Raw genomic sequence first — 21,583 nt, forward strand, 5'->3', positions numbered from 1 at the left:
TTAGGCAACTGGCCGAGATAATCGGGTTGTTAAGGCCAGAGGCAAAAAAACAATGCTGGGTTCAATACTCCGTGTGCCTGGCAGAGCTGAGGCTGAATCTAAGCGATGGTCCAGCTGGGTAATTGGTAACCTGTTTGTCTGAGAAAATCAGAAGTCTGCCTCACCCCATGTCCATGTCGTCATGGTGGAGCTGGCCGTCTTGCTCACATTGGTCCAGCTCCCCAACTGGTGGAGGCGGGGGCAAAGCCTCCATCCACGTCAGAGATGGGGTCTTCACCGCCTTCCCCATCGCCTTCTGCTTGGGCTTACCTTCACATCAACAACAGAAAAGAAAACCTTTTTAAAACAGAGCTCTGAGAAAATGGGCAGATATTCCTATAGCAACCCACCTCCAGGATATAAATATAGGTAGTTATTTTAGTTCACATCAGGGCTGCAACTAATGATGACTTTAGTAATCGATTATTCAAACGATTATTCTTTGTAAAATAAAATTTGCCACATTCTGCAGATTTTTCATTTCACCACTAAAGACTTTTTAAATAAAATAAAGATATACAAATAAGCAAGTAATTTTATTCCATTTTTTCAATAAGAAAATAAACATTTTATTGCTGAAAATGCAATAAAATGAATAGACTATAAATGCAAAATGTACATATTTTATATATTTTGGTATTTTTTTGTATATCTATTTTTATAGCTTAAATGCTGCTCTTTCAGCAAATGGCATTTTCTGAGGTTGTACACTCCAGTTAATGAATAACAGGTTCCTCAATTAGTTAACAATTATTTCAAAAATTGTTTAATCACAAATGTATTTACATGTATTCAGTGTATTTACAACATGTAATAAATTAAAAATGTATTGGGAAAGTAATATGTTAGAACATACAACAACATATTTCCAGTAGTACATCGGTAATTGTATTTTCCTTTCGTAGCGGAAATGCATTTTATTTGGGTTTTTCCTTTACATTTATATTTCCTCCAGAACACTAAGACAAAATCAAACTTAAGCCTGCTCTGGTCTTACCAGCGCAGCGATCCGGCTGTGCGTACTGAGCAGGCTGGGACGGGCCGGGCTGGGTGATCCAGTGCCCTTCGTCCTGCTGCTCCCCGCTAAACGCTGCCCCCTGTGGCTGACTGGAGAAGGGCATGATGGAGGTGGTGGCGTAAGGGGTGGTGGAGACGTTCTGGCCGTAGGTGAAGCTGTGCAGGTCCTCGCTGGTGGCATCGATGGTGCTGTAGATGGGACCCTCCGTGGAACCCCCCATGCTGTACTTCTCCGTCTGATTCAGATAGTTGGAGATCCCAGCTTCTGTATGAGGGCGGAGTTTGTTCTCAGCAAAGGTTGGTTGCTTCCCTTTAAGCGCTAGATGACGGCTCCCCTACCGTTGTAGTATCTCTCAGCTGGGTCGTGATTGGCCGTGCAGCAGTTGACGGCCTCCTTGCTGCTGTGGACCAGGTTGGTGGTGGGCCAGGAGTCTGCCAGCCACGGGTAGTTGCCCATGTTGCCCCCCAACACGCCAGGCCTGCAGAGACATTATGGGTTCACTAGCAGCAGGATGAACAGGCTAACAGAGAGCAAACTATTCTGAAAGAAAGTTTTCAGGCATGAGGAGAGCTGATCAAATGAGATTCTTTAAGAAGAAACAATCTGAGTTACCTTCCAGTGAGTCCTGATGCCTCAGCATGAGGGAACCCCACTGCAACAAAACAGAGAGAAAATAAGGTTTAGGGGGAGCGGGGTGACCGATGCACCACACACTCCTGAGAACACAACATAGAATATTCCACACCTTCTCCTCTATGTTGACTAGAAAGGAAGAATTGAAGGAAGGAAGGGAGAGAGAGACGAAGGATGGAAAGAAGAAAAAAAGGAAGGAATGACTGAAAGAAAGGGCAGAATGACATAAAGAAGGAAAGAATGAGGGATGGAACGATACTGCTTCTATAAAATAGAAATAAAATCTAGAAAAAGAAGTATTATTGATCCATTGTTTTCTTTTATTTTCCATAACCTATCTGTAAAATCCACCCAGATTATCACAAAGTCCACTTTTTACCTCAGATAAATATCACTCTGACTCCTCAAAACCTAATTCCATTTCCTGTGCCTGTGGCAGCAATATGAAATCCTCTTCCACAGGTACTTCCTGTGGCTTCTTTCATAAAGCGCCCGCTCAGACATCAGACAGACAGGCAGCAGACTCCCACACATCCCCGGCCATCCTGACCTGCTGGTGTGTAGGCGAAGGACGCCGTGTAGTGGCTCAGCTCCTTCCTCTTCTTGCGGCGGCAGTAGATCCACAGGCTGAAGCCCATGAGGATGACCCAGCAGGCGCCGCCGATGCCCGCGATGAACGCCGGCTGCTTGACCACGTCAGTGATTTGCTCGGCCAGGCTCACGCTGCCCTCTTCGCCGCTCCCACCGCTGCTGCCGCCTGACGCAGTCGGCTCTTCAGCTGGCAGCTCTGTGGGAACAAACACAGATATGACAATGGCTGAATAACATAATGTATGAACTGGAGCTTTAAATAGCAGGTCAATAAAAGCCTTATGAACCAGGCAGGAGGATTTAAACGGGCTGAAATTGTTTGACCTTACATTTCTTATGGTCTCACTTTAAGGGACAGACCAAGTTTTTGGTACATATGATCACATAACCAGCTAAAATCACTCATTCATCTGATTCAAGCACTGTCTGTGGAAAAAAAAAGTACTTAAAATGAAATGGTCTTGCAAAACCTCTTCAAACCAGACGAGAGTTCAGAGTAAACAAACGTGGCCGACTGGAAAGAAGCAGTGGCAATAGTTTGTTTGGACAATGTTCAACCGAGACAAACAATGCAAAGACGTTTACAATGTCCACCAGACTTTCTGGTCCACAAGGGCAGTTGCTATGTATCTTGGATTTCTCACCAGGTTTTCGTCACCTCACTTTCTGATTGGTTACATGCCTCGTTCAACAGGCCATGTTCTTGTTTGTCAGGACAATCCAACATGTTGAACATCCCCGAATTTAGATTGGAGCGGTCCCGATTTCCTTCCGAGTGGACCAGATCACTCTGAACACTCTTAGGAGCCATCCCGATAATCATGGAGCCCTTAAGATTGTTGGAAGGAGGAAATCAGGATAAAAAATGGAATAACGGTCTTGCCATGCGAACTAGGCGCAAGCCATAAAACACAAAATTGTCTTCCTTTGCAGTCCCTCCTTAAGCTAAATTTCCTCCTGCGGGAAGTATTGAAGAAACTCACTGATGAGAACAGACACCGGATGACTGTGAGTGCCAACGCCAGCGCCCGTCACCGCCGCCACCTCCACCTGGTAGAGCACGCCGGGAATGAGGCCCTTCAGCAATGTGGACTGCGTGGTCCCGTCCACTGTCCGGTTGACGAAGTAGCGTGTCTGGTTATCACCGCCGCTGCCCACACACCAAACCTGTTGGGACACACTGCATTTCATGCTCATACTGAAACAGCTGCTGACTGATTTAAAGAAGCCTTTTTCCCTGATTTTTTCCAAAATGGAGGAGATTTTACTCTGGAACTTGTTCAGAGTGGACTCGGGTGGGACGTGTTTACCCGGTACTCCTGGATGATGCCGTTCTGCATGTTGCTGGGTGGAGGCTCCCAGGTGACGCTGATGCTGGTACTGTTGCTGAGCTTCACTGTTGCCACTGTAACTCCTCTGGGCGGCGCACTGGGGACTGTGAGAGGAGGCGGATGCTTTATCGTTTAATCAAAAAGAATGGACTACTTGTAAAGTCATGTAGAGAAATACATCAAGCTCCAAGTTTGTTTTGGCAAACTTAGGACTCAGGCAGGTCAATCCAGAGTCTGCTGAATTTTGCACCAACCAATAAAAAGCCCCGGGCTGCATGAGTCAGTGAATTGGGGAAGAATTTAATGAAACTACGGATCAATATAAACAAACTTAAACTGCAGAATAAGATAACATGGAGATCTGAAATGCAGAGACCCTTAAAGCCCTGCAGCCTCACAGAGTCCACTGCACTGATTGGTGAAAGCAACAGATTACCTTCTTCTCGAGTTCGGATCAGCAGCGTTCGGCTGTCCTTGCCCTGGAATTCGTCGAAGTACGGACGGATCTTTATCTCGTACTCAGTTCCTTTGAGCATGCCCGTGAGGACGGTGCTGCGCTCTGAGGGTGAGTTGATGTCCTGGAGGAGCCAGGTTCCCCCGCTGGGGCGGTAGAACAGGCGGTAGCCCTGGACATATGGAGACTGGCGGTCCACCTAAACACCAACCACACCTGGGTCAGCCAAGGGAAACAAAGAATGGAAGCGAAGAAGAAGGGAACGGCATGAGTCACTCACCGTCCAGGACACTCGGATGGAGGTCGTAGTGAGCATGACGGGGTCCTGCAGCTGGACAGCCACCTCTCCCAGCTCTCTCTGCACCTGCCGGTGGTCCACCCCTTGACCCGTGGGACTCACGTCCTGCGACCTGACCGGCTCAGAGATGGGGCTGGGGTCGCTCAGGCCGTAGGCGTTGACCGCTCGGACGATGAACAGGTAGACGGTGTTGGGAAGAAGGCCTGTGATGGTGTGTGTTTCCATCTTCACCATGTCTGCTACAGTCTGCCATGTGCTGCCTGCTGATTGACTGTGTGGGGATTAGATGGACGTTAGAAGTGCTTACTTTATGAAGGAGACATTACTTGATTCCCTGGGGCAATAAAATCCATGAAGTACAGAGTAACGGCCACTAGCATTTAAGTACTAAATGTAATATACATAAAAACAGAGGGGTTTTTTATGTGACAGAGCAAAACAAAACAGTACCACATTGTGAAGTGGAAGGAAAATAAAACTGAACTGTATTATTTTCAATTCAGGATGGAGGGAGTGTGTGAACAGGAGTACTCAAGTCTTGCCACACATCCTTAATGGAGATTGGGTCTGGACTTTGACTGTGCCATTGTCACTCATCAATATGCTTTGATCAGAACCATTCCATTGTTGTTCATGTACCATCGAGTGTTCTTCCAGGTCTGGCCTAGGTCTGTATCTAGCTCCATCTTTTCCCATCTGCTCCAACCATCTTTGCTCTAATCTGATCACATCTTAAGCTTCTTCCACGTGTTTGCTGAGTCCTCTACGGGCCTCAACATTTCATGGCTTCCCTTCAACAATGAATCTTTTCTTGCCAACGGATTAAACCACCTGAGTTGTGGATTCCTGCTGCTCCCCAGAATTACCATGGTCCTTTAGGTTGCTTCAATGATTAATGCTCTATTTGTCCGGCCAATCAGAATAGGTGGACTATCCCCCCGCCCACTCTTAAGAGGCAAATCAAAAATACACGCATAGCAGTTTATGTTTATTGTTGAAAAATGTAGCGTTTTTATAATGCAAACCAAGTTCTTTTGTTTTAAAATTCTTCCGTTGTGTCTCCAAACAGATTCTAGGCTCATTTTCAACCCCCATCCTCTCCTGACTAACGTTGGTAGTTGTGACGTAGAAGTACAAAATGCGCAGCCCTTCATATTGCGTTCAGGAGTGGTGTTCTCTTTACAGTAATAACAATAACTAATCAAAATATTTCAGGGCGGTTACGGGGCCTTTTTGGATCTCTCTTCTCAGAAAAACAATACGTGTGACCCAAATTTGACCTGATGCAACTTCCTGTGTCAGTGAGTACTGGGCCGTTGCTTGTAGTAATGTAAGGATGTAAACGGGAAATGAGGGCCTGTTCTGGGTTATGTGGCCCTCCCCCAATGGATTACACATCATGCTTCCTTTCTCCTGTACCCTGTGAATTTATTCCAACTAGGCTTTGAGGTGAAGTCTAACAACTACTGAACACCAAGCAGAAAAATGACTCATGAGAACACGTTACACCCGCAGGAGGCCCTTTCAACTAGACTTTGTAAAACTCACACGAGGTCGGAGTAGAAATAGAGTCTCAACAGGAGAAAAAGAAAAGAAGCATAAAATATAATCTCGAAGATCAAAATTTAAGCAGCTCACCTCGGCACCTGAGGGAATGAAAATTTTCTGCAAAGAAACCCCATTGCTTCCTTCTATAGGTTTTCTAAAGAATCAGTTTGCATCATTCCCTACCACGGAGGACATCTGCATCCGATTAATCTCAGCCAGAGTTCCCTCTGCATCAAGTTGGAAGGATTTATTTTCTCTTGAAGCGTCTCCCTGTGTGGTAGTCGCCCCCCGCCTGCGCTCCCCCCATCCCTCTGAGTTTAATATAGTTGTAATTTATCCAGGGTGGACAACATCTCAGGTGATCCTGAGTACTCAGCGCTTCAAAAGATCAAATTAACCCATTGACTGGTGTAACAGGATAACCTGACATCAACATTTTTAATTGAGGAAACTGTCTTTTGTCTGATTGGCTTAATCATTGCTTTGTGGCTGAAGATTATTAGTGTACATATTCTCATGTGAATGAGCTAAAGTTTTTAATACAGCCTTTCTTCAAGTCAAAGAATCACTCTGGTATTAAGTTCCTTGGACTAGGTAGAAAAAGATGACATTCTCTTATTCCTTTACCATTAGCTATTGATGTAAAGAAGTTTAAGCATTGCCCTGCGACAGACTGGCGACCTGTCCAGGGTGTACCCCGCCTCCCGCCTGGAACGTAGCTGGAGATGGGCACCAGCAACCCTCCCGACCCCATTAGGGACAAAGGGTGAACAGAAAATGGATGGATGGATGGATGGAAGTTTAAGCATCCGTCAGGAAAAAAACCCTTTTGTTTTTCAATTTCGACTTGATTAATGTCTCTGGAAGTACTGGAACCCAAAAACCAGAAGCAGCTTCCTGAATTGAACAGGAAATGCACAAAAAAACTCACCTGAAGGCCTCAATGATGTAGGAGGTGACAGCAGCTCCGCCCTCGTGAGCGTTGGGTTGCCAGGTCAGAGAGACGCTGTTCTTGGACACATCTGTGACGATGGGCTTGTGGGGCGGGCCCGGCAGCTGGAAGGGCTCGGTGGCCTGAGCGACCGACGTGTCGGCGCTCTCTGCGCGGCGAAGAAAAAGGTTATGGTGTACGCCGTCAGAGCAACCGTCTCCGGGACATTTACATTATGTGGCTCCAGGAAGCTCTTACAGCTTTTACAATAAGTCTAACATTCAGCAGCAATTGCCTAACAAGAAACGTCAGCTTAACCTTAAGCGTTACAGAATATTATTATGTTGTTTCTCTCTCTTCCTGTGCCAGTTGTGAAGTTTTATCAACCAGAAATATTCCATGTCCTAAAGGGTTACGTAGAAAGCCAGCTGACTATGTTCTCTGAGCTGAAACCAGAGCTGCTAACTGCCTCACCAGCGTAGCCATTAGCATGTTTCCAGCCTGGTTACATTAGAATCCTATCAGCGTTATTCTTCACATTGCTGCACATTTACACACAGACTGCTGGAAAATGTCCCCAAGACTGCATGGGTTAATGATTTACTTAACCAGACATTTGCTCGATTCAACATTTTGTTTTCTTAAACCAACAGCACACATGGTACAGCTGACCAAATCACTGAACGTTTGCCTCTTCAGAAGGAGTTTTCATTATGGAGAATTTTTTTCTTCTAAATTCAGACAATCCAGAACCAGAGACAGTGGAAGATTCAGTAGAATATGTTGTTAGATTTATATATAAAAATCCATTCAATAAATTAGAATATTACTTAACAGCTCATTTATTTTAGAAACGTCAGCACTAAGGAAAACATTAGACAGAATAACTACACTCAGATGAGTGGTTGAAAGTCCTCATTCTTGTTAATTATGATGATTTTTCCATGTACAGCTAATGAAAACATGACATTTAAAACTGGAATATTACACTAGTCTAGTAAAAACAGGCTCCTGGTTGTACGCTTCGTTCGTCCACAGGATCTGGACCCTTGGTTATTGACTGAAATTTTACCCAGTCACTAAAGTTTGGCCATGACATATGCAATGCAGCAGTTTGACGTTGCTGACCAGAAATGACCTGCGCTAATAACAACAATCCTCCTCTGTCGAGAGAGAAGTGCCAAGCTGAAGGAGGCAGCTGTTAATATTAATTCAGTATTTGGAGGTGGACAACACAGGCCGCACCGCTTCGTTCACTTCCTCTGCTGCCATTACTAAAACTACAGGCGGACCATATTTCTACAACAGCGCGGAAAATCTACACAATTCACGACTTCTCCTTCTGTTCGCTGATTGGCCTGTTTGAAATTCCACTGGAGGAATCGGATCTCAAAGATCTGTGAAAAAGTTTGCACATTTGTCTGATTCACATAGTCTTTGTAAAGGAAAATTTGTGTCAAACTGGGGTTTCCAGGCAAATGCTTTTCTATGCACTCTAGTGTCATTTAAACAGGACAACGAATGAGTGTTTTTGAAAAGCTGTTGAAGTTAAAAGCAGGATAAAAAGGTGTAATTCTCAAAGAACCGTGCAGGTCGGGCCACGTATTTGGCATCGAACAGTTATTGTTACATGAAATTCAGTTGCAATTTTAATGCAAGATAAGGAATAGGGGGGGAAAAAAAAAGTAGATTGTAAAGTTTCAAATTGTAACGATGATGGTTGTGTTTATGCAATTTTTCCTTTAGTATTGCTCACTTTGTTAATGAGATGCCGGGACAGCAACGATATAAGATGCAATATACAATGGAACATGTGCCGTGATCTGGGCCTGCATCTCCGAAAAGCAAAAAAATGGGCAATGGATGTCCTGTTTGTCAGAAAATATTAGGAAAAAAAGTCTTTAAATGACTTGCAATGACGTTTCATCACTATGCTGGGATTGAATAACTTGTTAACTAGTTGGCAACAAGATATCTCTCATCTTGTAAAAATGTCCTATATTAAATATCCACAATATAGGAAGCTCACACCTATTTGCTCAGTTAAACTCAGGTGGTGAATTATTTTTTTGGACAGGAAGTGTACAACCACAGAAGAAATTGTCTTGAATTTATCCTGGTTTCATAAAACTAAAATTGAAAGTACATATGAAAAAAAAAAAAAAATCATTTTGTGTGCATTTTTATTATCATTCCAACTTTTTTTTTTTTCTTCCCATTTACGGTGGTACAATATTTCTGTGTTTGGATACTGCCTCGGGGGAGCTGTCATTTGCATGTAATTAAATCACACAGAGACAATTTACCTTTGACTGTGAGCACGCCACTCCAACTCGTCTCTCCGCTGGAGCTGGAAGCCAGGCAGGTGTAAACTCCAGAATCCGTTTCCTGGCAACCACCAAATTGTGCATCATTAGTTTGGTGCGCTTGTGTGTGTGAGAGTGCGATGGTGTGTTAATGCATCCATTACAAGTGATTGGGACTAAATGTCATATCTCTCAAACCAGAATGTTTGTGATCAGAATACTGAGCAGCAGGAAGTTGGCTGGGATGAAAAGCCAACACAACAGAGAGCTGATAATAACTTCACCTCTGGATCCCTTTCACAGCTCGGTTAAAAAAAAAAAAAAAAAGCCTTTTTAATATTGTTTTCCAAAGCTGTCTGGCTCCCATTAATCCCAACACGTTTAATAAGTACACTTGAAATGGGACATCAAGAGTCACTACCATGTTTCAGTTCTGGTTTCATTTGATAGAATTAGCTCAGTTGTGCAGGTGTGAAACACAAAGGTTGGATCACCTATTTTGAATCAAAAATAAGCACAAAAACACACAGCGATGATATATATGAGACTTTATAACAAATAACTGGGTTTATTTCAAATGTAATAAACATGGAGATGGAACAGAAAGGAGAAAAGAAAAGAGGGGGAAGGTTTAAAGGGAAAGAAAAATAAGAATAGAGGAGAGAAAGAAAAATAAAAAGAATACAAGAAAACACCAAGGAAATCTGCTTCTACACCTGCAGAAAGAGAAAACAAAACAGAGAAACCATAGCAACAAACAACATATGCATATATAACAATAACAAATACAACATCACTGAAACACCAAAACACTGTTCTTTTCTTAATCTGAAAAGGGAGAAGTGGATTTAGTGAGTAGCAGATTTGAAATCAGACCCTTTCACATAAAATTCAAATAAACTGCACCTAAGACAAAAACCAAAACAGGTATTATTACTTTTTAGACAGTAGATGATTAAAGTGAAGATATCTTGCGAGTAAAACTTACAAACTGTTATATTAACTCTGTGGGGGGAAAAAATCTGAATGCTCAAATATTTTTTAAAAATTTTATCTGTAAAAGACTTGAAAGGTTTTGTTTTTTTTTTTTTACATTTTTTTTAAACAAACAAATAAAACAAACACTTCTCCTTATAATCAATTACTTCTAACCATATTTGAATATGTCCCAGGGGGGGGTACCTAAATAAACAAGCTGTTTCAATTAATTGATTCAACTTTGGAGATTTTGTCAATTGTAGTTATTTCAATGTTGCCGTAATTGAAATATTCTCAGCGGCCCTATTTGAAGTCAAAGCTGAAGTCAAGCTTGTGGCTTTTATGTTCCTCATCTGATTCCTTCACACCAGAGGCGGAGAGCTGCAGGAAGGATCAAAGGACTGAATTTTAATGACCAGGGAGAGGTCTTGAGATTTCTGAGGCTCCAGTCTTTTTCTGCTCAACAGCTACTTAGTATTCTGGACAGGGTAGACGTAATTAAGAGGTGTGTGATAAATGTGCAGGGTCTATGAGTGTGTGTGTGTATGTGTGAATGTTAGCTATTAAATTTTTGGGGGGCAAGCCAAAAGCTAGACGGTCTGTGAAATTGCTTGCAACGCAGGGAATGTTGGGGGGAAAACTCTTAGTGGGACAGAGAGGTAAGCAAAAACCGGCTTTCTGAAGCGTCACTGTGTTGCTTCAGGGGTCTTGTTCATTTATCCCCCCATATCAACTATTTATCTCCAGCTTGGAATTTAAAATCCAGCCAAATAACGGCAAACTGACGAATGTTCTGAAGAAATAACAGAGAGAGGAGATAACAGAAACCCAAACTCCACACAATCCAATCCAATATAGCGTCACCGAAGAGATTTTTGAATGAGTTTCACTATCATTTGGATGAAAAAGCCCATAAGAAATAAGATAAGGTAAACTAAATTTACTGGAGTGTCAACAGGATGTGAATAAATAAGCAAGTAATATCCCTCACGCTAATAAATTGCTATTCATGTTTTACCGTACAGAATTTGTTGACCAACTAAGCCAGGACTCTAAAGACGTGTCACAACTCTAAAACACCACCCATATGCACTAGTAATATGGACTTTCTACAGATGCTGTTTCAATAGTATTGGGTTATTTGTGCGACAATACCACAAAACTCGCAGACTAGTTTTGTACTATAGTGTGCAGACACTTTGTCTGTACGTACTGATGAAGATTCATCCACCTCAGCATGCTAAATGATTGGAGTATTTCTAGCTTATCAGTTTCCAGCTCAACTGAACTGATTTTCTGATTTAGATTAAAAATTATGAATGTGGCTTTAGTGTAAAAACAAAACATTGAGCAGTCAGTATGACTGCAAGGTGCCTGGAAAGGCACGATGGATAGACAGACAGATAGCTAAACAAACAGGTGCATAGATAGATTTAACACTTTTTTGGTACACTGACATATATGGCAAGATAGGAAGAAGTGTTACAGGTCGAATTTAAGAAATTGGGCAAATAAATGTGAATGGAAAACAGTGCATACAACAAACTACTTTAGAAAGGCACTGTTGTTGCTTTAGGAAGAAAATCCATCCATTTCCTGCTGTTTCCCTGTTCAGAGCTGTAGGGGTTGGGGCCTGACCCAGCGGTAAACGAGAAACAGCTGGAAGTGTTTCTGGACATCCTGGTCTATGGACACCAGGATGGTCATAAACCAGACACAGGCAGGACTTACAAGATGCATCAACATCATAGGGGTAATAAACTTAATGTGAATGTTTTTGGGCTGATGGAGGACACTGGAGGACCAAGGGGGAAACCACACATTCACAAGGAGAACACAAACACTTGACACAGAAAGAGTCTGGCCTGGATTTTCAAGCAGGACGTTCTATTCGATAAACAAGCAACGAGCAATTAGTGTATTTTCTAGTTATGGACCACATTTCTGACATCGGTTCAGTGAGACATCGGAGTTAAAGCATGGCCTTGATATTGAGATCTCCCACCATAACACACCAGCTCATGTGGAGGGAGGAGGTGTGTTGAATGTATTATTAAGTAGTGGGTTGTTGGCCCTGCAGATGCTTCCCAGCTGTCCAGAGTGCTTTGTGTTTAAATGGGAAGGCGGCCTCGTTGGGTTTTGCTATTAGCTGTTACAGTCCCGTTTGTTCATCATTCTACAAAGCAGACCCACAAACACCATCAGCTTTCACTAACGGACTCGCAGGCCATTTTCCTCCCACTGCAAACCTTATACATTATGCAGAATATGTGCCCAGCACAGCCCATCATGACTAATGAGTCAGTGATCACAGCCCTCTCTTCTCCTGGATCTGTGGGCCAGCTCATCAGTAACAGTGACAGAGGAATTACTCAGGTCTAAGTGGCTTGTCAGGCTGTCCTGCAGAACGGGGGACAGGTTATTCCCACTCCCACACCCCCTCTACATGGCAGATCCCTCGCTCTTCCTCCTCTTCCTTTTCCTCCTCTGGAGGAACTGATCTTGAGTTGACCTGGGAGGCAGCTGATGGTGCTCTCTTCCCTGATATGGGAAAAAGCAGATCCCCAGATGGTAGCGTTTGATCGGTGGTGGGCTGGTGGGGCAAGCTGCCAAGACACCTGACTGTGGATGAAGGCTGGCAGCCACAGGAGCTCAATGAAACAGATTGTAGGAAAATGGGAAGAAGCAACAGGAAGACAGAAAAGGAGGGAGGAGAGCTGAACAGGCCCACACTTGAGAACTGAGCATGTGAAAATGTTTCTATTTATGATTTTGTTCACATTTCTGGGGGGCTTTTAGGTCTTCTACCTTCACTGTCCAGCTGCTAGCCCTGTTCTGCGGCTCACAGAGGCCTGGTCATGATGTCAGCTCATCTTTTGTTGGGTGCAGAAGAAAAACCTGATTACGGTCAGTAACATACATGAAGTGGGATTTAAAGACAACTTGTGAACACGATTTCCTACTATAACCCAATCACTCCCCGTCTTAATCTGTTTACTTGTCCCCAATGTAGAGCTTCTGGTTCTCCCCAGGCTTTGTTTGTCTTCCACACCTTGCATTACCTATCCCCATCCTGTACCCCATGCCAGCATTAACCATTTAACAACAACACATACACATGCGCCCCAACACACACAAACACCCAGTCTACCTTGGCACCAGTGTGAGGGAGAGCAGAAGTGTGTGTCTGGCAGAAGTCCCAGGGTAATGGCATCTAGTCTTTGCCAGGGTACAAGGAGCAAACGCACCATCTGTCCCACTGCAGGGGCCACGATTCAATCAACTTATTTATACCCACTATTGAAGGGGTAAATGTTCGGTTGATTTCATGGTTGTCTTTAGGTTTGTATCATAGGCTTCTGTCGCTCTCTTTTGACTGTTCCTACAGGCATCATAGGCATATTTGGTCCAAATAAGGTACGTTCATATTGAATTCCAGCTAATGCACAGATATCTAATATGTACAAAAAACAGGCGTGCTTAAATTTGTTTGTTGTTATAGGCCATCAGACTTGGAGTGTGTTCACACCAGCCCTGTTTAGTCCACTTTAGTCAAACTCTGGTTCGTTTGAAAATCTAAAATCTCCTTGCTAGAGCTTCCTTCCGGATATTATGATATTATGTAGTGTAATACCAGTAAATATTGCCTCGTAAAAGCAACAGTAATACCAGACAATAACTTCAGCCCAAATTTTCATATTGGTGCACCTGCAGTGTTTTTAAATCAGCTAATAACGGATCAGGGGAAGACTTGTTCTGTAAAGTCCCAAAGACTCTCAGCTGGAACTGCGATTCTACAAAGTGTCAACTAAAAATGCATAGAACACGTTTTAGTTTTTTTTTAGAATTATTATTGTTTCCAGTTGTTGTAAGCCATTTGTAATTTTCCACATCATAATTATGCTTTGTGTGTCTATCATACAAAATCTCAATAGAACACATTAGTGCATGTTGTTAAAATGTGAGAAAAACAGAAAATGTTCAGGAAGGATGAATAGTTTAGCAAAGGACTCTGCAACATTGTGAATGGCAATAGTTGAGCATCAAAATATGAAATTCACTGGGGCGAATAATATAAAAGAATGAATGTTGTCTGCTTGTGTAACAGGTTCGGGGCCCTCTGGAGTAAATATTTGGGTCTAGACAAACTTTGCTGGATCGTTCCTCCTTTGACATATTTCATGTTTGCTTGTGTAGGTTGTATATCCTCTAGGTCAACATGATTAATGAGAAATCCAGCTGACCGACACTGGACACAGTCAATATGACTGCTGAACTTGACTTTCTGTTTGGACTCAAATAACAGGATCAGTGTCTGAAGTGGACTCAAAAGTAGACATTTTGTTCTTTTATCTGAAACTAAAGCTTTTCTTTTTTTTCCTTCCTGATCACATTGAATCAAATTCTACAGCCGATCGTCATTTCGAAAGGATTTTGGAAACGGAGCACTTCTAGTACCTCTTCTCTCTACATGACGAGTGAGGCTAAGAAAGAAAGCTTCAAACTCCCAGCTATTTCTGCTTCGGTCCTCTCCTTTCAGTCGGCCTCCTGCCTGCTCCTGTGCCTCCGTCTCTCCCCAACTCACTCAGTCACTCCTCACTTGCACTGATGCATTGAGGATTTAATTACAAGTCTCAGAGATCGTTACTCATTGAGAACCCACAATCAATTAATGCACGAGCCTCTTCCGAGCTCGTCAAGGCTGCAGTGACCTCAGGTGCTGCGTTGCACCCAGGAGGGAATTCTGGTCAGAATGGATTTAATTAGCATGGAGTCAGATGGTGTTAATGACCGTTAATGGCCTTGCAACGCTCATTATCATGGTGATTGCACGCCGCCTTTTTCTACCTCCACTCTACTTTTAAACACACCCCATGTGAACCAACCACAAGGCTGTATAAGTCACAGTCTCCGGTTCCACCAGATAAAATATGTTCATGTTGTATAAAGTGTATTAAGTACATTATGCAGACCGTGGACACGGGTTATTAGGTTTGGGGCGTAACAGGATAAGATAAAAGTTGGAACTGGGCGAATAAGTGCGAGTGTTACTGTCTCACCTGGAGGCGGGTGATTTGAAAGGTGCCATTTTCCATCAGGCTGACTCGTCCATCGTTTCCCAGAATCCTCTGGCCATCCTTCTCCCATTGAATGCTGGGGATGGGGTTGCCCATGACGTGGCAGTGCAGCTGAACGGTTGAACCGGGAGCTAGAGTGTGATTGCCTGGCCCCTGTCGGATGATGGGAGGGACCCTGTCTGAGGGTGCTGAAGGGACAGGAAACAGCAGAACGATTTAAGAGTTAGACATAAAATGCTAATATCTGGTTTTCCTTATTGGATTATTAGCATCTATTTAAATTGTTGGTTGGCATCGTATTCCCCCCTCACTAGCATCTTTTCCAGTTTGGTTATCACATATTTTAGAGTTTGAATGGACAATATCTCTCAACTCCCTTTTCCAGTTCTTTGAATGCACCAAAAAATCTCCCGGTGAGCAGAATCGATCGATTTTAAGATTGATCTGCCCAGATCGGCAACTGGTTGGTCAAAAAAAAGAAAAAAGTCAACCTTTTTCTGATGAGCGAATGCAAGGTTCTGATAGACAAAGTTACACAGATCACATTACTTTTAGAAAAGGCAGGGTTAGACTCAAAGTTAGCTATTTTCAGTATCAGTGAGATATTAGGTGGGACTCGACTGCGAAATACAGAACAATGAATATGTTATAAGTACAACTGTGGAACTTTGAGTTAACTGCAAACATAAGCAATACTTCAAATCAGGAACCGTATTTGCTGCTAAATTATTGAACAATTAGACATAAGAGCTGAAAAACAAATATTTATTGTTATTTATATGTTAAGTTGTCCAACCATCAGATTGGTGCAAAGTGCTATTATACCCATTCAGCTTTCAAGTGTTTCAGAAATCCCTGATCAATCATGAAAATTTGTCTTCGGAAATGTCGACTGTGGACGCTGACATTAGCATTAGGGACGTCTGTGCTGTTGTAGCATGTTTAGCATCAAGATGCTATTTTAGACTTGAATAACTTTGCTGATAGGCTAGCTTCTTTTAGCATAACTTGAACACAACAATAGTCTTTTCCAGCGTCCAATCAGATTGTTCTTTGAAGCATAAATTTACTCAAAGTCGGCCAAGAGAAGCAGCTTTGTCGTCCATCCAGGTTGTTTGTCGATGTCACTTGTGCGTCAGATTTACTGGTGTACACAAAACGGACAAATACAAAGGTTCCGGCCGGAACTTTTGTATTAATATTTAACTTTGCATAAAGATTTTTTAATGCCCTTAAAGAGCAGTAAGAAGCTTAAAGGAGGATTTTATTTCTTAATTGGGCTGCAGGAGAGTGAGAGAAAGCAAAACCTTCAACAGAAAGAAAGATGGCTGAATTGAAAACAGTGAAGTTTCCTTTTTCTATCCTTTTAGATTCTTTTAGACTCTGTCTATCAAGCAACATGTTGAATTTGGAAATTGTTGTCAGCCTTTCTCTTATATTCTTATAAGAATATAAGAACTTAAAATTATTAACACAAACTGCTACGTTTGTAATGCTACTCACAATAATACAAGGTGAGCCAGGTAAAACCACCAACTCCACCATCATTTCATCCTTATTTTAAAATAGCAAATCCTGTTTAATAGACTGCAATGGTCTTCTACTATAAATTAGTCATGATCACTCACAGCTTGAAGGCTGGCAAAACACATTTTCAGTGCTATACTCAAATATTATTAAAATGAAATCCTGAAACAGAAATTAGAATCGGCTGAAATTTGTATCTGGCTTTGCTGAAAACCTTACAGAAAAAGAGATCTGAAATCAGTTTTTATCAGTGCCTCTCCATTCATTACTGTCCAAAAACTAAAATCAAACCTTTCCTCTTTGGCTTCCACTTGTGCATGTGTGTCCTGCCAAGTGACACGTAAAATGTTCAAACTGAATAACCTCTCCTCTCGAAAGCTCTCAGGTCCAACCTCTCTGGTGTTTTGCTCCATTTTTAAAATGCAAATCAATGACATAGTTTTTCTTTTTTTAATCAGGCAGGATGGTGTTACTTTACCTCCTATGAGAGCAACAGACCCCTGTTATGAGTACATCTGTGGAACTTTGAAATTCGGATTTCAGTGGATTTCAATCCCTACTGTATGTAACCTCTGCTGAATGTAATGTAAAAATCAATTTCTTAAATCTATAAATTATGATCAGTCTTTAAAAAAATATGCCTCCTACTGTTTGGTACTCTATGTTTAGTTTGTCATTGGTGAACAGATCTGCTTGACGTCAAAGAAAACTAGATTGTGTTTTCAATGATACGATACAAAGGAGAGGTACAGAACGAAACATTTTGCAGTCATTCTACTTTTCAGAGGGATGCCAGTGGATTTAAAATAAAACTGTACCTGCAAAATAAACAAAAAACAGTTGGGTTTTTTGTTTGTTTGGTTTTTTTTGGACAGTTGTACACATGCCTTTCTATTGTAAAACAGCAGCTACTACATATGAAGGTTGTAAATAGATTTCCTAAAGAGGAAGCTGGTTGGACGCTCGAATAAGTTCTGGGATAAAAAGCTGGACTCGTTCACCTGACTGCAGTTTCCACCTAAAATCCTTTTTGTCAAACATAAAAACTGAAGCAGAAGTGGAATGAAAAAGCAGAGCCACACTAGACTGGCTCAGTAGCATAAATTCCCCAAATGTTGCAGGGCGAGTTAAAGACTGTCTAATGTGTTTTGCATGGAGGTAAGTCATGCTTTCATAGTCATTGACACGCAGTCACTGTGCAAAATTAGAGCACCTACTTCACACTGCATTTAACATTTGCTTAAAGACATGGACCATAACATCATTAGCATTCTATGCTGATTTCAGATCCGATATCATCAGCTAACTGGAGTTAAACTGAAAATGTGAAAAGTCAACAGAGGGGTTGGTGGGGGATGGAGGAGAGGGTTACTGCAGATGGAGCTGAACAAAATCCCAGCTGATTGGGAGCGATGCAGAGAAGGAAGCATATGTTGCAGTCGAGTTATTTGCATAAAACTATCAGCAGTTGTCCCCTTTGATTACATCAGATTAGAGAAGAGATTGGAGAAGGAGGATATTTTCAGTGGAGATGGATATGAGAGTGTTTTTCAGAATTCTTGTGTAGTACACAGGAAGCTAATTTTAATGTCGTAGCGTGTGTAAACTGTGAATTTTTAAAAAAGCAGAACACAAAGCCTGCTGTGAAAGTGCAGAAAAAAACATGAGCAGAAAAGGGACAAGTCCAAACATAAGACCTAAATTTCATGCAAACTTCTGGATCTTAACGTCGCTCCTGGTCAACACGAGTCACTCTGTGCTTAGACTCACCACTTTCCACCTCCAGCAGGGCTTTAGTCAGGATGCTGCCGGCCACGCTGATGGCCTGGCAGATGTAGTAGCCAGAGTCTGCCACTTGCACGTCGGCGATGGTGAGCTCGCCGCTCAGAGACACAGAGAAACGACTTGACTGAGAAGGCTCCTGGATGGGGAACAGCAGGATCTAGAGCAGAAAAACAAGCGGCGGCGTCCTTGTGTCAAACGGTCGGCATTTACAAATAGAATCTCTGATTGGTGCCTATCGACTAACAGAATGGTGTCATGTCAGACCATGAATTCTGGTCTGGCATTCAAATATTAACAGTGTTTCTCCTCTCGTTCTATTGGAAGGGCTATGAGGCTAAAAAGCCTCATCTTAAAATCATATTTACACAGGAAAATATCAATCTGGCTTTCCTTTTAGCTGTCTGTACAGTTTAGTTTTATCCCAATGCATAACACACGCCCACACTACGCTGCACATGAAGCATGGGCCGGCTACTGGTTGACAAGTATAGCAGAATTCTGCAAACCTATGCTTTCGAAACCACAACTATTTTTTTCTCGTACCGTCTCTATGACTAAAAGACCCTTTGGACCAGACTGAAATACCAGTTTCTGTCAGACAACCGAGGAAATATCCAGTTTTAGAAATGTCACCAGCTACATTTCCATTGACCTAAAAACTGGCAAATTGGAATTAAGAAAATAAATTTGCCACATCATAAAACTTGTTTTATGATTAAAAGCTTTTGCGTTAGGATGAACTGGTTTTTTGGCCATATTAAAATTAGTGTAATTTTCAAAACTACAGTGGAAACCTTTTGTTTTGCAGCACACGGGTCATGTGATCAACAACTGGATGTTACTACTGGTGAGAAAGACAAAGAAAACAACAGGAAGTGGTAGGAGGATGATGCGGCAGGATGTTTTTTTAATGACTTATCGCGTGAACAAACATGTCCACCTGTGATTTCAATTGTGTTTCTTATTTAATGGAGACATCATTAGAGTCAAATTGTGCTTTTTCAACACCGTTGGAATATGTCATTTGTAATGGAAAAGCATGTCATGTATTTACACCAGTTACTCCTGAGTATCTTTACTGTGCCATGATAAAACAGTGAGGATGTTTTTGGTACTCTACCCCTGACAGACACATTTTCAACATTTCCGCAAAATATGACGTAAGCTAAAGGCTGGAAAGTTAAAAAATAGAAAAAAAAGTTCTTCTAGAACAACCAAACTTTTCTTGAATTAAATTCAGTTCAATCGATTGAAAGTGGAAGACTGAAATGAAACTGAAAATTGCTTTAACAATGCACATTATACACATAGATAAGTATAATTTTCTATCCAACCAGATGTTTTTCAGGTGTGCTGCACTCAGTGTGGGTCACAGTAAAACATTATTTATCCTGGTCAGTAGCGTCTGAGGTGAGCAGGCTGACCCGCCGCAGGTCGCTTCAACGCGACGTGTCAACACCACTCCAGACTCCGAAACCCTCTCCAACCTCATTCCCAACATGCTTCCCACATACTCTCTCTCTCCTCCTCATTCTTTCCTCCTTATGCTTTCTCCTCTTTATCTCTGTCCTCCACACCTTCTCTCCCACACACATTTTTCAGGCCTCCTCCAATCTCGTCCGCCCTCCCCTATAATCTATACCTGGAAGCCACGCTGCGGGCACCCACGCACTCTCGCTCTCATCGTCTCTGAGCACTCCAACAGGCTGTAATGCTTATCACACTCTCACCCATTCAAACACACACGCATGCTACTGAAGACATGCAGGCCTGTGCAGACTCACGCTTTGGTGAATAATGCACCGGGCGGATGATGAGAAGGTGAAGTGTGTATGCTGTGTGTGAGTTAGAGTGGCTCTAATCTGCAGCAGGTAGCTGCAGACGACGAGAGGCAGAGAAGAACCGAAGTGTGTCGAGAGGTGTGGGTTTCTGAAAAAACCTCCTACAAAAGGAGTTTAACTAAATGCACGTCCACCTCACTGATATTTTTTTAATCCGCTTTTCTTTGTTTTAGTCCCACTTGAATGCTTGAAATCATCAAATGATTTTAATGTCAGACAAATGTAAGTTCAGGACAAGAAAAGTGCAGTTTTCAGATGATGGTAATATTTACTAAGGAAAAAAAGGTGCCCAAAACACTCTACTTGTATGTGGAAAAAGTCAACACTGCCAGACCTTCAGAACCAAGAACTCACTTAAATAGAACCTGTCTGGCAGCATGAAAAATGCTAAAAGATGTATGTCAACAAAATAAGCAACGTTTTCCATTCAAACGTCCTCATTAATGCCAGATCACTGACAAAAGTAGACATATGAGCTCAATGACTGTTTTTAATCTGTTAAAACTATATACATATAATATTAATATCCATTCAAGATGTCTATATCCTTGTCTGGGATTTGAAAACAGGACATTGCTGCTGCAGGATAACCAACTCTGCCAGCATGCAGCCCTTGATGGATTAAAAGTTCAGTTTTTTTCTAGCTTTAGTCTTCCGCTGAGGGTTGTCACGCCCCGAATAAAAATCGTTCTTAAAACAGCGTGAAAACAAGCCGTCTCCAGAGTTGTTCCTCAATTCACTACTGGTTGTTTGTTGTGTTTTTATAGAACCTGCATCAGCCCTGATCTAGCACTAAGTCCGCTTTGGTGTAAAAGTACCGTGGATATAAGTTTATCTAATGCCAGAATGTTGACAACACAGGGCAACATTACAAGCCAGTTGGTTTTACAATTATGACACAGTTCTGAAATGCAGAAAATATGTCTGGAGAACATCAGGAAGTAAAACCAAAGATAACGAGACAAAACATGTCTCATTATTGCCTCCAATGAAAGAAGAAAAACGACGAGGCAGAATTGATGGGCTCCGGCTTCTGCTGCGACATGTTTCATGATCCAGATCATCTGCATTCATAACAGTTTCATTTGTATCCCGAGTGTCTCTGAATACCTGATGCTTGACTTCTCAAGGTTGACTAACTGCATTTACAGGTCAGGCTGTGCAAGGACGGCAATCAGCATGAAATCCATTTAACATAGAAGCTACTTTCCTGTAATGTGGCCCG

The 21,583-nt window shown here is 42.2% G+C and overlaps 1 protein-coding gene across 3 annotated transcripts in view; it reads right to left on the reverse strand.

Moving 5' to 3' along the window:
- The window catches only part of robo3 (roundabout, axon guidance receptor, homolog 3 (Drosophila)), a 96,344-nt gene that overhangs the window by 8,907 nt on the left and 65,854 nt on the right, over positions 1–21,583 (reverse strand). For all 3 annotated transcript variants that reach the window (XM_028031469.1, XM_028031468.1, XM_028031471.1), the window contains 13 exons: positions 18,503–18,674; positions 15,188–15,393; positions 9,150–9,231; positions 6,844–7,012; positions 4,347–4,635; positions 4,049–4,265; positions 3,592–3,716; positions 3,265–3,448; positions 2,241–2,477; positions 1,670–1,709; positions 1,396–1,535; positions 1,037–1,321; positions 165–309 (listed from right to left, as the gene is read on the reverse strand). In XM_028031469.1, the coding sequence (XP_027887270.1) occupies positions 165–309; positions 1,037–1,321; positions 1,396–1,535; positions 1,670–1,709; positions 2,241–2,477; positions 3,265–3,448; positions 3,592–3,716; positions 4,049–4,265; positions 4,347–4,635; positions 6,844–7,012; positions 9,150–9,231; positions 15,188–15,393; positions 18,503–18,674 (2,291 nt within the window). The remainder of the gene's footprint in view (positions 1–164; positions 310–1,036; positions 1,322–1,395; positions 1,536–1,669; positions 1,710–2,240; positions 2,478–3,264; positions 3,449–3,591; positions 3,717–4,048; positions 4,266–4,346; positions 4,636–6,843; positions 7,013–9,149; positions 9,232–15,187; positions 15,394–18,502; positions 18,675–21,583) is intronic.

The sequence above is a fragment of the Xiphophorus couchianus genome, chromosome 11 (assembly GCF_001444195.1).
Source record: "Xiphophorus couchianus chromosome 11, X_couchianus-1.0, whole genome shotgun sequence".
Taxonomy (NCBI): Eukaryota; Metazoa; Chordata; class Actinopteri; order Cyprinodontiformes; family Poeciliidae; genus Xiphophorus; species Xiphophorus couchianus.